This window comes from Brassica napus, chromosome C5, assembly GCF_020379485.1.
Source record: "Brassica napus cultivar Da-Ae chromosome C5, Da-Ae, whole genome shotgun sequence".
Lineage (NCBI taxonomy): Eukaryota > Viridiplantae > Streptophyta > Magnoliopsida > Brassicales > Brassicaceae > Brassica > Brassica napus.
This window is the reverse complement of record NC_063448.1, coordinates 53,100,012-53,116,012: the sequence shown is the minus strand read 5'-3', so window position 1 is coordinate 53,116,012 and position 16,001 is coordinate 53,100,012. Positions and strand designations below refer to the sequence as shown.

Below are 16,001 nucleotides of genomic sequence, written 5' to 3'. Positions count from 1 at the left end.
ACATTAGACCCTTTTCTTTTCATGAAGAACCTGGTACTCATGGTGAGACTAAGCGTTTGAAGACAATACCTGGTGTGTAGTAATTTACACTGCACCAGGATGATCTATGAAGAATTGCTTGTCATCTCGAAGGTCTGCAAATACCAAATATATGACCACTAAAAACTCTGTTAAGAAAACTTAAAAACTCTCCTGGAGCCACAAGATTTTCAGGAACCGAACCAGAGAATATTCAATCAAAACAATAGCAAAGGTAAGCTTAATCAGGAAGAAGTTAGGATTCTCCTCAAGCCAAAATCGCCATTGAAGGGCTTTAAAAGCTTAGGCGGAGAAGATCAGAGAATTAGAAAAATAATTAGGATAAACGTGTTACCTTTTCTTGCTTTTTTACTTTTAAAAATAAATTAATTTATAATTAAACTAAATTATGTATTTACAGTAATTGAAAATTTAATTTGGTTAATCTGAGGGTATTATGGTATTAACATTAATATAAATCTTATTTCTCCAACTAACCAAGAAAAAAATACTAGATGGACAAACTTAGGTTGAAAGTGTCCTTTTTATCTAATTTTTCCTTTTTGTTTTTCTTACGTTGTTTCTCCAAGTCACCACCTTCACTTCAATAATTGGTACTACCATTTCTCCATTAAGGGTCTGGCTGGTTCAAACGCAGAGGCTACAGTTGCGGGGGTTGCGATTTCTAGCGGTTTTAAGAGATTTATACGACTGGTTATGCGGTTAGAAATTTGTGCGTTTGCGAGATACTTATGACTGGTTAACTACCAAATGCAGCAGCGGTTAAATAATAAATTAACAATATTTACATTTTATATAATTATAAAAATATCAAAATTATAATATTATAACAAATATAAAATTATATTTAGAAAGTTATAGTTTTAAATTTTTAAAAATTATAGAAAATATTTTTATTTAAATTTTTCATAATATTAATTTAAACATAATGGATATGTTTTTGAGAAATTCTCTAGGATAGACATTTTTAAGTTTTTGTCACAGAAGTAGTCATCAATGAAGAAAATGACAAAAATAAGTTTTATTGAAGGGTAAAAATACATAATCTAGACTTAGGGTTTAGAGTTAAGGGGTGGAGTTTTGGGGATAAGATTTTAAATAAAATAAATAAATAAATAAATAAAAAAATCAAAAAAAAAATGAGTTATTTTGGTCATTTTCTTTCTTGAGAGCTATTTTTGTGACAAAAACTTAAAAATGGCTATTTGAGAGATTTGCCTTATATTTTTATAATTCCAATTTAAAGTTTTTATTGAATATTTTTATTTTGTATTAAATTATTTAAAAAAGAAAAAAAAATTATTCTTCCGCAACCGCCCGCAACCGCAAACGCTAGCTGGAATCAGTTTTTGAATTTATGAGGTTTAGAGCGATTTGAACAGGTTTGAAGCGGTTTATAGCAGTTTGAATGATTGTTGCAAACGTTAACAACCGATATTAACCACAAAAGCTGCCTCTGTGCGGGTGGTAGCAGTAAAATCAGTCTTACCCTAACTAACAAAGTAGAACTGTGTTAGCTGCTAAAAGAAAAGTTACATGAGTAAGCTAAAGGACCAGCATTGTTTCTAAGCCCATCTGATATTAAGTGTTTGGGCCTTTTAGAAACAAAACATCAATACAAAAGCATTTGTTCACCTAGCTTACTTTATCTGTTTTATTTATGTTTTCATTGGTTAATATCTAGTGTTACAAAAGTGATATTGTTGCATCTAATATTCCTCGTAAAACTTTATGGTTACAACAATTTAATCCGTTGAAAAAAAGAAAAGAAACTGCTAGTGAAAGAACAAGATAGAACAAGGGTATTTGGAAATTAATAATTGCAAACAGGACCGCGTGGGCACGTAAGGGATAGTGTATTATCGGTGTGGATATCATCAAAAGATGAAAAATGGGAGTTTGACCCCACAGAAACGTGTAGTTTTGTGATGTATGTCACATGCGTTCACTGACAATAACATAACCTATAGTCATAATTCATAAATAACATTCCACATGCGTCTGATTTTCTTGCCCATATGTGTGGGATATTCATTTAAACCCCTAAATTATTATTGGAAACCAGCCAAATCCACAATTGCAAACACCTTCTCTCACTCCATAACTACGTAATTACAGTTCCATCTGCCGCAAATCCCGTTAAGAAGAACAAATGTCCTACAAATTTCGTATATGATCTTGTGGAAAAATGGTTCATTCTTTATAAACTGGTTGTCCCGGCTTTTTCACACACAAACTTTTAAGCCATGTCAAAAACCACATGAACAACGAAAATTAATTTATTCTCATATAAACTAATTGTTTCTGGCTATTTCACACATAAACTTTTAAGTCATGCCAAAAACCACATGAATAATTCTATTTTTTGAATTACATACACAAACTATCGATTTTAAACTAATTAAAACCATAAATGGTGTTGTTTAAACGTTAACTTGGTTTATGACAGGTAGATAGTCGGTTTCATTTAGGTTGATAAAAATAGAATACTATGTCGTTTTGTTCTTCTTCTTTTTGTTAACAGCCTTCTTCTTTAGAAATCATTTTACTCTTCATCATCAATTGAAGATAAAAAAATTTATTATGCATTTTCGAATTATATGACATAGTAACTGGTTGGGTAGATATTTTCGAGTTATATGACATAAAGCATATAAAGAGATCATATGACATTAATTTGTGGATTGAAGAAAATATATAAATCCCTGCAGGACCGGAACCTAAGAGTAACATCCGCTTACGGAACCAATTAAGCGTCCTAGACTACGCCAATGTTATAGTTCCTTGTGACAATACATGGAGATTGTTAAGTTAGTATTTGCTGCTCTTCTTTCTTTAAACTGTCTCTCCACTTATCATAATTAAACCAAGTTAACGTTTAAATAACACCGTTACGGTTTTAGGGGAATTACTTTAAAATCGATAGTTTGTGCATGTAATTCAAAAAATAGAGTTGTTCATGTGGTTTTTGGCATGACTTAAAAGTTTGTGTGTGAAATAGCCGGGAACAACTAGTTCATAGGGGAATAAGTCATTTTTCCATTGTTCATGTGGTTTTTGGCATGACTTAAAAGTTTATGTGTGAAAAAGCCGGAAACAACTAGTTCATATGGGAACCATTTTCCCGTGATCTTGTCAACAATAACATAATTTTTGTGGTGTTGTCCAAAGTAAACACAATTAGAGTGGTTGTTTTCAAAACACATATATTATGTTAAGTTCGTACTTCCTCTGTTATTTAAAGTTCTTTAAATGTAATTTAACATTTTCTTCTTGTGATTCAAAATCATTTTAAAATTTTAATATAAATTATACTTAACTTTTTAACTTTAATATTTATTACACAATGTATTGATTTTATAAATAATTCTATGTATCTTAAATACTACTAATCGAATATGTGTAATTAAAAAAATATAAACACAGCTCAAATATTTATTTAATCTGTATTAAAATATTAAAGTGACATTATTTTTAAGAAACAAATGAAGTAGTATTCGTGGGAATAATTGTTCTGCTACCGACCTAAAACTATTATCTCTGGCTTAAATTAGAAAGTAGTAGTTTAGAACAAGAAATATAAAGTAGTAGATCTCTAATATTTTTATTTTTGTAAAAAGCAGATCTCTAATATTTTGCTAACACAAGAACATGTTAAACTCTTTTTCTAGTCCGTTCTCCTCATGTTTATTATCAAATTTGCATTATTCACCAGACGTTAATCCGTCTCAATTCCTCTCTTTTTTTTTTGTGCACTCCGTCTCAATTCCTCTAGATTCTAATAGTAACTATATGAAATATAACAATAACTATACGAATTCACTACCAACGGAAGTCTCTATACACTTCAAATGTGGGAAGTGTGAAAAGTTGTCAGAGCACAAGTGCCAATAAGAAATTAGAGGAGCATGAATCAAGGAGAAACTCTGGTATAGCTCTCAGCTAGACATACAGACAAACTGCACCAATGGGGTCCATTTACATTGACTCTTTCAACGTGATTTACTCTATCTCTCTCTATATCTTCCCCAACTCGCTTTAAATCACTTTTCCCTGTATAAAGTCGCAGCATCTCGAGATCGTCTTCCTCTAACTCTCACTGAAGCTCCTCACTCAACTCTTCTCTGTGCCAAAAGAGAAAAATGGCGGTGTCTAAAGCCATTGTTATACCTCTCTTACTCGTCTTATGTGCTGCTGCTCTTGGAGCTCCTGCTTATGAAGGTAACATACTCTCTCAGGATTTGGAAGATGGGCCTGCTTTGTGTAGATCTAAGCTTCTCTGTTCTGTTTACTTCTTCAGGCTTTCTTCGCAATGGTAACTTCGAGGAGTCACCAAAGAAGACCGACATGAAAAAAACGGTCCTACTCGGCAAAACCGCCTTGCCCGAATGGGTAACCACCGGTTTCGTCGAGTACATCGCCGGCGGTCCTCAGCCGGGAGGCATGTACTTCCCCGTAGCTCACGGCGTCCACGCCGTGAGGCTCGGCAACGAAGCAAAGATCTCTCAGAAGCTAAAAGTCAAGCCGGGCTCTCTATACGCGCTCACGTTCGGCGCGTCGAGAACTTGCGCGCAAGACGAGGTCCTTCGCGTCTCTGTGCCTCCTCAGTCCGGTGACTTGCCGCTTCAGACGCTGTACAACAGCTTCGGTGGTGACGTGTACGCTTGGGCTTTCGTGGCCAAGACTTCTGTGGTTACGGTGACTTTCCATAACCCTGGAGTTCAAGAAGATCCAGCTTGTGGTCCTTTGTTGGACGCTGTCGCCATTAAAGAGCTTGTTCATCCAATGTACACCAAAGGTATACTATTAACCTCTTTGGTTTGGTTTAATTTGGTTCTTGGTCTTTGGTTTAGTTTGGTTCTGGTCTTTGGTTTGGTTTAGTTTGGCTTCAGTCTGGTTCTGGTCTTTGGTTCGGTTTAATCTGGTTCTGGTCTTTGGTTCGGTTTAATTGGTTCTGGTCTTTGGTTTGGTTTCAATTTGGTTCTGGTCTTTGGTTTGGTTTCAATTGGGTTCTGGTCTTTGGTTTGGTTAGTGTCTTTCGTTTTTTCCGGTTTATTCGGTTAAGCTATAATGCTTAGTGTCAATCTATCCTTCCTCAGTTTTCATATCTATTTGTAGTATTTGTCTCATAATTATTTTAAATGCAGGTAACTTAGTGAAGAACGGTGGATTCGAAGAAGGTCCTCACCGTCTAGTGAACTCAACACAAGGAGTCCTTCTCCCACCTAAACAAGAAGATCTCACATCACCCTTACCTGGATGGATCATTGAGTCACTCAAGGCAGTTAAGTTCATAGACTCCAAGTACTTCAATGTCCCCTTTGGACAAGCCGCCATCGAGCTTGTTGCTGGGAGAGAAAGTGCTATTGCACAAGTCATTAGAACTTCACCAGGTCAAACCTACAGTCTCTCCTTTGCCGTTGGAGATGCTAAAAACGACTGCCATGGATCCATGATGGTTGAGGCTTTTGCAGCCAGAGATACACTGAAAGTGCCGCACACTTCGGTTGGTGGAGGTCACTTTAAGATGGCAAGTTTCAAGTTCAAGGCGATTGGGGCAAGGACTAGGATTACTTTCTTCAGTGGCTATTACCATAGCAAGAAAATGGATATGGGATCTCTCTGTGGACCTGTCATTGATCAGATTGTGGTTTCTCGTGTCGCTTAGATCGATTGTAAGCTTTGTGACCCATTGCATCATGGACTTGGTTATTTGCTTTGTATGTCTTGCTCCTTTTGGAATTAAGTAATATTTAATTAATGATATATATTGTGATTGGGATGATTTGATAAGTTTTGAGTTAAATAACGAGTAGTAACTAATAACTTGCTTGTGATTCTGAAATTATAAAAAGTGCTACAAGAGCATTAGCTATTGAATAAATTATCACAACCTGGAAATTTTAAATTAAAGTGAGATTTTGAAATCACCTTCATAAAAGTGTAAAAAGTTGAAGTAGTTGAAATTCTTTTAGACAACACTTTCTAAAAAAATATAAAAATAGTAAAACTAAAAAGAAGAACATGGGAACCTTTAAACTTATAAAACAATAAAAATGCAAATCAATTTTCCTTTTTGTGTTTAAGGAAATATTAAAATAGATTTTGTTAGATTGAGTTTTTAAATTTCATATTGTTCATAACTAGTGCTCATCAAGTTTATGAAGGAAATAACAAATTTAACAACCCCTAGGACTTGACTAATAACAGTTTCTTTGTTGTTGTTTGGTAAACACCAAAGATAAGAGGGAACTTTCCTGAAGTACCTAGCCTAGCAAAACCTTTCCACAGAGAAAATGTCTAGCCAAGCCTGCAGGGCTCCTTTGGGCGTCAATATGCAGAAACACATAAATTAGTTTGAATAAACTATTTATCTTGAGTCTGTTTAAGAAAACAAGATAAGGGTCTTTCGAACAAAATGAGGAAACACAAGAAACAGAAACCAAAAACGAAGAAAGACTAAAAAGATGCATCTCCTTATAATCGTCCACGCAAGAATTTCCACGGTCCGGTTCCTGTTGCCATCCTGCATAATTTCACACGAGTCAAAGACTGCATGGTCTACCACAATGGGGATACAATTTGCCAAAGGCCCGGTAGGGCCTAAGATAAAATACCTGCCCATTCCTGTAATAGCACGGAGACCCATATAGATCGTAAGAGCTATCCATATTCCCACAAAACCGTTGGACTTTGCCATGTATATAACTGCTGCAATGCTTACGGCCGCAACTCCTACCTGATTTCTCACAAGTCATCAACGAAGAAAAATCACTTCAAAATGTAACAAAAATGTACGAAAATAAAGGAGAAATAAACATTTAGCAAAGTCTAATAAAAATATATTGATTAATGAAAATATAGTGTACCATGGAGTATGCAGTGTAAGCAAAATCAGATGCTCCAAAATTGACTCCGTCCAATACAAAAGTGAGTGAGTTTATTGGCTGTGTTGCTGCTACAAACTGATGTATCCCGACCAAAATAATATAAAATCGTATTAGCCATTAATTACTAGGGTTAATCCTTTTTGTTTACCGTATTTTTCTCAGCTCGAGTATGACATCAATGTGGATCTATTTCAATAGTATTTATTGTTAGTGCTTAATGGTAATATAAGTACCGGTATTCCAATGGCTATGAGATGTATAACGGCAGGATCCTTGGAGAATACCCCGGAACCAAAGTATAGACCCAGTCCGACAAAAACGGACAGTCCAAGTCCTAACACAAAACTCATCTGCATATCAAATTCATTTGTTTTAATTACAGTTTTTTTAAAAGATTAAGAAGAACATTTGGTATCGTTCTAGAACTATTACTATAAGAAGGAAAGAAGATGAATATATATCTAACCTGTATAACACGTGATGCAGCAGCAGTCACTTTATTGTAGTCCTTTTCGGCAAAATTACAAGCCAGAATCGCCTGCAAGAGATTTAAATTATACGATTATTTCTGTATGCAACTTGATCGAACCATATTAAATACACTATGCAAGCATGATAACTTAAATAATAGTTGATTATACCTGACCAGCAACGGCAAGACCATCGGCGAGCATAGAAGACGTTAACCAGACTTGTAAACAGATCTGAAATGCAGCCATTGGTGTCGTTCCAAGCCGAGCCGCCATTGATGCTGCTAAGGTCTGACAAAATGTCACAGCTATGGTCCTTGCCAGCATTAATCCCCCTTTCATTTTGGTGGCACAAACTTGTTAGATATCCACAAACCACATTCATTTTTGTTTTCTTAATACCCATTTTGTAGATAAATACTTTCCGTCACTACTCCAAAATAAAAAGTAAAACCATATACGGCCCTATGAAATTGAAAATTTGATTTTTCAGAAGCACAATTGAAAATTTTGAAAAACAAACGAAATCATGTTTTCACGTTACTTTAGAAAAAAGTTTTTTTTTCTTAATTAGTAATAAGCTTTTACTTTGATCATTGCAAGAAAAACAACTTTATTAAATGTGTCCCTACCATTTCTAATAAACTTTCCGAACTGTAGGTCGCCAAATTTTGGTGGCATCAAATTAACTTCTTTAGCGAGGCGGATCAACAATATAAGAAGCATGAAGTACCTTCACACAAACGAAACAATTAGTTTTACTTTTGTTCGTTTAGATTCTATGACCGGAATTCTTGAAATCTTGACTAATTTGTTAAGTTTCTTGAATTTTCAAGTTAAAATAAATTGCCGATAAGTGCATTAGCCCAAATAATTTATATATTATCCATGTCTTATCGAAATTTTCGATATGCAAATTTATAGTCTCACACACTCTTTAGTCTTTAGAATTAAGGTTCATAGTCCACTAATCTCTATATAATCCTAATATAATTCTCACAGAAACTTATATGTGTCTAGCGGTACTCAATTAAAGCAAGTCTTGGGTTTTACTAGTTACAGTTTAATATTTGCATGAGTGGAAAAGTGAGAGTTTTCTCTTACTGAGAAATGACATGAGCAATGGCGGCACCGCTGACGCCAAGACGAAGCACAAATATGAAAATGGGGTCGAGAATGATATTGAGACCATCTGATGCGACTGTTTCATGTATCAATATGAAATATGTTATATTAGACTCAAGATATGGTATTAGTGATGGGCCTAATTCACACCCAAAAGCTAGCTCAAGAGTGGATGATTACCCATACACATATATATTGCTCAAGGACCATGTCACCACACGATGTGGGACTTTAATAGGTCCCCTCGAGATGTGGGTGGATAACGGTCCAATGGAAACAGCTCAAGCCCAACATCTTTGAAATACCACAACAATATGAGCCATTTTTACAGGCTACATAAGTAGGAAATTGTTTATACGAGAAATCATATGCTGAACCAAACCATGGGCTCTGATACCATTTTAGTGATGAGCTTAACTCACACCAAAAAATTAGCTCAAGAGTGAAGGATTGCCCATACACATATATATTACTCAAGGACCATGTCACCACACGATGTGGGACTTTAATATATGGTAATATGTTATAGTAACTTAGTAAGAAGGTTATTTCAAGATGATAAAAATTAGCAACTTACCAGTAGCATAGAGAGGAGTTTTGGTGTCCTTAAAGCCACGGAAGATGCCTTGCATTGAAAGCGACAAAAGCAATGCAGGAGCACCTAATGATCGTATGGTCAAGTACTTTTGCGCTGGTGATAAAACTGCTGAATTCTAATCATCGGAAGTGAACTCAAATTAGTTAAACATTTTGGATATATCCAACTATGTCTGCATGTCTATTTATGTATACAATTTTATACCGGTTTAACTCCCATGATGCCTATAAGCACCTTCGAGCTGAAAATCAAGACAATAGCTTGCACAAGGCCTAGGGTCAAACCTATGATCATGGCCGTTGATGCCGATTTGATAGTCTTCTTTCCTTTCTTCTTTCCTTTGTTTCCGTTGTTTGACTTTGTATCCGAAGTTAGTTTCGCGTCAACTTAACAAAACAAGATTAATTCGTTACATTTTTTCTCGTAAACACTGTTTAGTTTTTTTTTTTTTAAATATTTAGCTAGTTGTAAACTTAAATTACAAGAGGTGTAAACATAAACGCTAAGCACAAACTGAAAGCTAATAACCCGTTTGCATTTGACGTTTATGTCTCCAAAAATGTTTTAATTTTAATATACATACATAAACAAGAAAGAAGAAAGGCATAGGTATATCAGAAAGTTGAATAAAATTAATCAATTGTTTTTCAAAAAAAAAACGAAAAGGGAATGCAAATGCAAATTAATGGGATTTACCTGGCGTTTGCTGCGGCTGGTTTTTGTTGTTACTTGTGGTTGACGCAACGCCTTTTTCCAAGGAATCTTGAACAGCTAAAGTATTTGCATGAACAAGATTAGCTTTGTTTGCTTCTTCTTCTTTCATTTTTTCCAATGTGTCTTCCTCAGCGACAAAGGAAGTTGTGACGCTCACAATTGGGAATATCGTGATTCTAGAAGCTTGTTGGAATATCGCAATGGATACCCCAACCGCTGCTAGCTCAACCGCTCCTAAACGTCCTATAAAAGCAGTGTCAATCAGAGAGGCTACTGGATCAGAAGCTAAAGCTAAAGCCGCTGGAAAGGCCATGCTTAGTATCTCTCGCCCAGTTGCATCCATACTGAATACACGGCTGCAAGTTCATATATATAAATATATATAAACGTTACACATCACTTTTTTCTTTAAATTGAATTTTCTTCATGTCATGTAAACACACTTACGTTAAATCTTTGAAGATAACAAGAAATGGGATCGGCCTGATCCCGCTGGCTGGAACGGAATTAAGATCACCAGTTTCCGTCATCGATCGACTTCTCCTCTTGGAGACTACTGTCTTTGTACTTGTCGTGTCTGAAAATATCCCAAATGTTTTCAAAGAATTGAGTGAGCAAAGGGAACGTTGATATGAGAGACTATGTACAAATAAACGCATGTGTATTTATAGAAACGTGATAGCATGCATATCTTGTATTTAATTTGAAAGAAGTACTGTCTGATATCTTTGTTCTATATTTGCTGAAAAATAAAATAAAGGTTTCCTTTCCTAACTCATTTATGCTCTTTATTTGCGTCCAAAGTCCAAACTATATGAAATTGTATTAATAATACTAGGACTTTTTGATTGCACTTCATGATTAATTTTAGTAAAGTTTTTAAAATAAATTGGAAAAATATGGTCCTCATACACACAAGAATATGGTACTGAAGCTGACTGTGAAAGAATATTCCATATTTTTCATTAAAAGATTTATTACTTGTATATCTTCCATCTTAGTGGAAAGGGTTTTAATTTCTCCTTAGTTGTTCATTTAAATTTTTGTATATCTTCCACTGAAAAAGTGAATAAAATTCCACAATTAAAATTCTCTAGTTGCCAAAAATGTTACTTTATCATTAAACAACGATTATTAATTTACAAGCTTCTTTATTCGACAGTAAGAAAAACTTTGAAGTGTTTTTGTGTTTTGTTAAATTGTTAATAATATTAGTTAAAAGGCAGGCGTAAGCTGAAGAAGAAAAGAAAAACACAGACAAAAAAACATAAAAGATGGCAACACAGACCAATAACACAGGTGATTTTGTATTTGTATATAGGTAATTGTTTTTTTTTTGACGAAAACGTGTGTGTAATGTTTTTTTTTTTGTTTTTGCTAAAAAAACGTGTGTGTGATTGTTCCGTAAGATATAAAAGGCCATCTTTCCCAAAGCATTCACGTCTATTTCATTAACAACATTACTACTTCGGTGATTCATCTACAAAAAAAATAAAAAATTGACACATACTATATATCAAAATATTCTGAAACCTTGTATATTTTAAAACGGAGGAAGTAGATATTAACATGCAACTATTAACGAGACGTCTTATTAATGTATACATTTGCACACTATATATATAGTCTTTCTCACAATCATAACCATACACTATAAACACATGGAAATGCCCTCGCTCTGTTGAGGTATATACACCTTTTTCGGATAACGAACATAGATGCTATATTTGCAATGAAAGAACTTAACAATGAGATATATGGAGGAAAAATACATTCACCTGTATGTAGTAACGCTTATATAATCACGTGAACCTGAGATGAGTACAAGTGAGTGTTCTGGAGAGTTTAAAACTGGATAATAAATAGGCGTGTGCCAGTAGCAGTACTTGGCTCCAATATAATAAGTGTGTGCCAATATTTGGCTCCAATTTATACACAACTTCCATTAACATTCTTTCATTCATTTTTGTCCACATATATCCAAAATTTGCTTTATCTATAAAGTAATGCACATTTTACTTTATGTATATAAATTTTGTTCAACGTGGGTAAATTAAGATGTGGAAATTATCGTACTTGTAAAACATATGCTACTTAGTTTTGCAACTTTCTAAGCTGTATATAACACACATACCACATCAATATTCTCAATTTCATACAAGATACAACTTTATCAAATAAGTTGTAAACATATGCATTGATTTGGTTCTACGCATCTTTTCTTTAACGGTATCAAATAAAAACAATTCTCGCTCTGACTTAGTCGATCCTATACCATTAGTAAACCAGTAAGTGATCGATTAGTCACTTGATTATTGGTTAGCTGTTAATCTATTTACCACTCAAAGCTATTAACAATTTGTAAACTCTGGCCAGAATCCCGGCTAAGAAAAGTGGAGTATGAATAGGAAGTATACGATATGCGTATGAAAGCAAAACCATTTAGAGAACAGAAAATGTATGAGAGTATGTGACTTGGTTGCCGAAGTCACAATCAACGATACAGTTTATACAACAGGAGTGGGCTACGTAGGATTCCCACTTAATATGCGATAATCATCATTTCGTTTAACATTCGTTTGTCTTTTCTTTCGCATTTTTAATACTTAATACATTTGTATATACATGTAAAATATATTTTGCTTGTTATGCGCCTCCACCTTACTTAATATTTGTTTCCATATACCCATTCAACTACATTTAATACCTTACGTTTCTTATCATCTACTTTTAATAACTTATCCTATGTTTGGTATTATTTTACTATCTTAATGTGCGTTGATCAGATGATTTATATCTCAAACTATTGGCAGATGAAATGCAAAATGATAAATAGATTCGTGGATGAAAATGTTAGGTTATTTTATTAACTTCTTTTGAAATTTTACTTATGTAATGCGCACACTAAATTCAAAAGATATAATTATTTGGCAACACACAATACTTTCTGTAAAGAAAACATGAAAAGTAAAAATATACCATGGCTTAAATATTTCATAGAAAAGCACTTGACGTCTCTCGGAAATTATATAATCACAAAAACATCAAAACTCCAGAATGACAACATTATGTCTACACGCACAATGGCACGAGCAACTATTTATATATTGTCTGGTTGCTTTATTAGTATCCTTTTAAAATATTAAATATCAACTTTGATATAATCCGGTGTTGAGGGGGTTAGCATATACGATTAAGTATGCTAAATTAGTCTGTAATAGTCACATCCTTCATATAAATTAAACTAATATAGTAATATTAACCAATTGGATGTATTGATGGATTTGGAGAACGGAGCCTATCAAGTGGGAAGACATTTGTGCTCCTCTGGAGCCAAGTAAGTTTATAGTTATAGATGAATTGATTTGTTGGGAATTATGAAACTAGAGATATTTGTAAAATGTTTTTTTTTTGGGTATATAGACATTATCATGTATGCATGAAAGGAGGTTTCATAACTAAAGAAAGAAAATGACGTAAATGAGAAACCAGTTTTTCTCAAAAAAAAATTCATGAAGTAAGAAAAAAGGAGAAACTACTAAATTTTCATACATTTACTATTTTATTTTATTTTGTTGATTTGATTTTCGTTCTGTATATATATGCCGCATCAGAATTTGATAAGATGTAGAATGATCATAAAATAAACACACGAAAAATTCCATTATCATCATGGCATCTCATTTGCATGATTCCAGTACTTATAGATGCCTCTTGGGAAAATAATCTCTGATAGATTAAGATACCAATCTACATTTTTCTCTTGCCACTGTAGCTTGGTTGTGTCTCCCACTGTTTGAAAGAAACAATAAACACTCGACACTGTGCTGGTACTTGGGGTTTATGATATTCCAGACAACTCGAAAGTCAGAGATTAGGTTCATCCGTAGAATTAGAGGCAATCCAGCTTTTGATTGAAGCAAATCCGCCATCTCTCTTCCTGCCCCATACATTGCCTGGTTCTTTGTTCCTATGTATAGCTGAAACGTTGTTGACTCATGGCTTGACGCATACAATTTAGTTCCCTAGTTGAAGAAACAATCAACGTGTGAATTTCATATAACTCGAGCTGATACTGAATGTTACATTTCTAGGAATATATAAAAGACTTACTTTCATCTTAGCAAAGTTGAGTGGGCCAAAGAAGAATTTGATAGATGGAGGATGAATGTGAAGGCCAAAGACATTAGACTTGTTATCCACTATGAGATTGGTAGTGCAATTGAAAGTGAGCAACATAGTCGTCACTCCATGTGAATCCACACCTTCTTGTAATATGAACTGATTGATCCTTCCAATCTGTGAAATTACATACATTTTAGGTAAAAGTATACAAAAAAGCTCTATTGTGGTCAAAAGCATATTTGAGAAATAAAAATTTCATGATTCATATTTTTGGGAGATCTGGAACCAAACTCATACTGATCATCAGATCCTACGTAAGATTCATGTATTCTTGCCATTTAAAAAGATTCACAATGATTGCGACCCCAGTTGAAAAACTATCTCTCAAATTACATGAATGCTCATTTCGACTATTAGACCACGATGATGAGTTTGCTTTTAGAAAAGCTGGTAATTAGGATATGCATATTACTCTAAGAGAAATGTCAGGATGAGGAGGCTGGGTAGCAATGTAGAAGACAAGCAATGCCACACCAAAGCTAAACAGAAACCTCCATAATATTTGTAGCACGATCCACCAACCCGAACTGGGGCTCCGCAATGGCATCAACCTCTTCTCATCATCATCCTCAATGACACATTTGCTTTCAGAGTATTTCAAGAAATCTGAGTGCTTAGGGGATTCATCGAGGCGGACTAAGACCAATGGCACTGAGTCATATTGGGATGGGGACTGGAACTCGGATTCTAGGTCGTGGAAAACCGATGAAGGGCTTTGGACGAAGTAGTTCGAGTAATGTTCCTCCTCTCTTCTCTCCATTAATAACCTAGGTTCCCTGATGAATTATTTTGGAATGGTTTTGTGAGTGTGATGATAGAAAATTATTTGATCGATGGGTTCATTTATATTTACAAGAGAAATACATACGAATCATATGATCGATGTTTCTCTCAATAATGTTTGATTGATGTGGAGTAAATTAAGCATCAATTATGGCTTTTTAAAATTATACATGATGGAGAAAACTATAATTACACAAGTCATGATTTAGGTTTGTTGTTTTTGTAATCAAATACCCTTCACGCTTAAGTTTAAATATATAGGTGATAATTACTTAACCAATCATTCTACCTAGGCAACTATCTAATTGTAGTAGTTTACATTATACGTAACGTAGTTATACAAAAAGCATTTATTTCATTAAATTTATCTTAAGAAACTTATCTTTATAGTTAGTTTGGTTCAGACTTTTTTTATGGCCAAGAAATTATCTATACTATTATTTGCGAAGTAATTTTTCGCAACGGAGCTCCCACGTTAAAAGTTAGAGTGGTTAATATCGATTATACCCTTAATGAATTAAATATATAAATTAGTAACAAATAAAAACGAAATTTTAATTAATTTGATTAGATAATTGATTAATATTAAGAATAGTAAGAATTATCCAAAATCTGAAAATATAATTAAAAAGAAGATAATTTCTGTATATATTGTATTGTTATCTGTAAAAGTATTTTAGTAAAACTTAAAAATATAAATTATATAATTAAATATTAATCAAATAAAAATTTTAATTATATAATTAAAATATAATATTGAGTTATTTTAATAATGAATATAGTGTACAAAGAACTTTTCAAAAATTTATGAAAATGTTTAAGCCCGCATCGCGGGCAAAACACCTAGTTGATCAATTAAAAGAAAGATTTTCTTGAACCTCACAAAATCAAACCAAAATCCGACTCAACCAAACCGAACAATCAGGCGTAATGTTTCTTTTGGGCTTGGAGCTTCTATCGGCCCATGAAGTTATTTCAATAGAAAGTACACCTCAGGTCCAACTAATAATCCAACGTTTATGATATAAATATTTGTTTTCGTATAGCCACAATTTGAAGCAACATACACATTTTTTTTTTGATAAATCCTATCGGCTAATCCGGTCGGTCCCGGAAGTAACGCACTTAGTGCTACTGGACTGGCTATCACACTGTATGATCCGAGTTTGTAATACATTCCGACTAAGCTAGGAGGTG

The 16,001-nt window shown here is 33.9% G+C and overlaps 3 protein-coding genes across 4 annotated transcripts; 1 reads left to right on the top strand and 2 right to left on the bottom strand.

Annotated features, from left to right (window-relative positions):
• Positions 1-3,916: 3,916 nt before the first annotated feature.
• Positions 3,917-5,824, top strand: BNAC05G44040D. The gene is made up of 3 exons (XM_013842247.3): positions 3,917-4,260; positions 4,340-4,837; positions 5,187-5,824. The coding sequence occupies exons 1-3, from the start codon at positions 4,182-4,184 to the stop codon at positions 5,705-5,707; spliced, it is 1,098 nt and encodes a 365-aa protein (XP_013697701.1). The 5' UTR covers positions 3,917-4,181; the 3' UTR covers positions 5,708-5,824.
• Positions 5,825-6,375: 551 nt separating this feature from the next.
• On the bottom strand, positions 6,376-11,753 carry LOC106397865 (protein DETOXIFICATION 43). 2 transcript variants are annotated; one of them, XM_048759357.1, is made up of 13 exons: positions 11,615-11,753; positions 10,284-10,413; positions 9,819-10,192; positions 9,327-9,508; positions 9,102-9,237; positions 8,504-8,600; positions 8,032-8,132; positions 7,571-7,734; positions 7,396-7,467; positions 7,163-7,279; positions 6,909-7,004; positions 6,657-6,778; positions 6,376-6,565 (listed from the first exon to the last, which is right to left on the bottom strand). In XM_048759357.1, exons 2-13 carry the CDS (start codon positions 10,364-10,366, stop codon positions 6,517-6,519), a joined length of 1,593 nt encoding a protein of 530 aa, XP_048615314.1. In that variant the 5' UTR covers positions 10,367-10,413; positions 11,615-11,753; the 3' UTR covers positions 6,376-6,516. The 2 variants fall into 2 exon arrangements, with proteins under 2 accessions (XP_048615314.1, XP_013693944.2); XM_013838490.3 differs by lacking the exon at positions 11,615-11,753 and having other exon boundaries at positions 10,284-10,683.
• Positions 11,754-13,475: 1,722 nt separating this feature from the next.
• On the bottom strand, positions 13,476-14,980 carry LOC106345606. Its single transcript, XM_013784781.3, has 3 exons — positions 14,434-14,980; positions 13,950-14,135; positions 13,476-13,861 (listed from the first exon to the last, which is right to left on the bottom strand). Exons 1-3 carry the CDS (start codon positions 14,779-14,781, stop codon positions 13,574-13,576), a joined length of 822 nt encoding a protein of 273 aa, XP_013640235.2. The 5' UTR covers positions 14,782-14,980; the 3' UTR covers positions 13,476-13,573.
• Between the last annotated feature and the right edge of the window lie 1,021 nt (positions 14,981-16,001).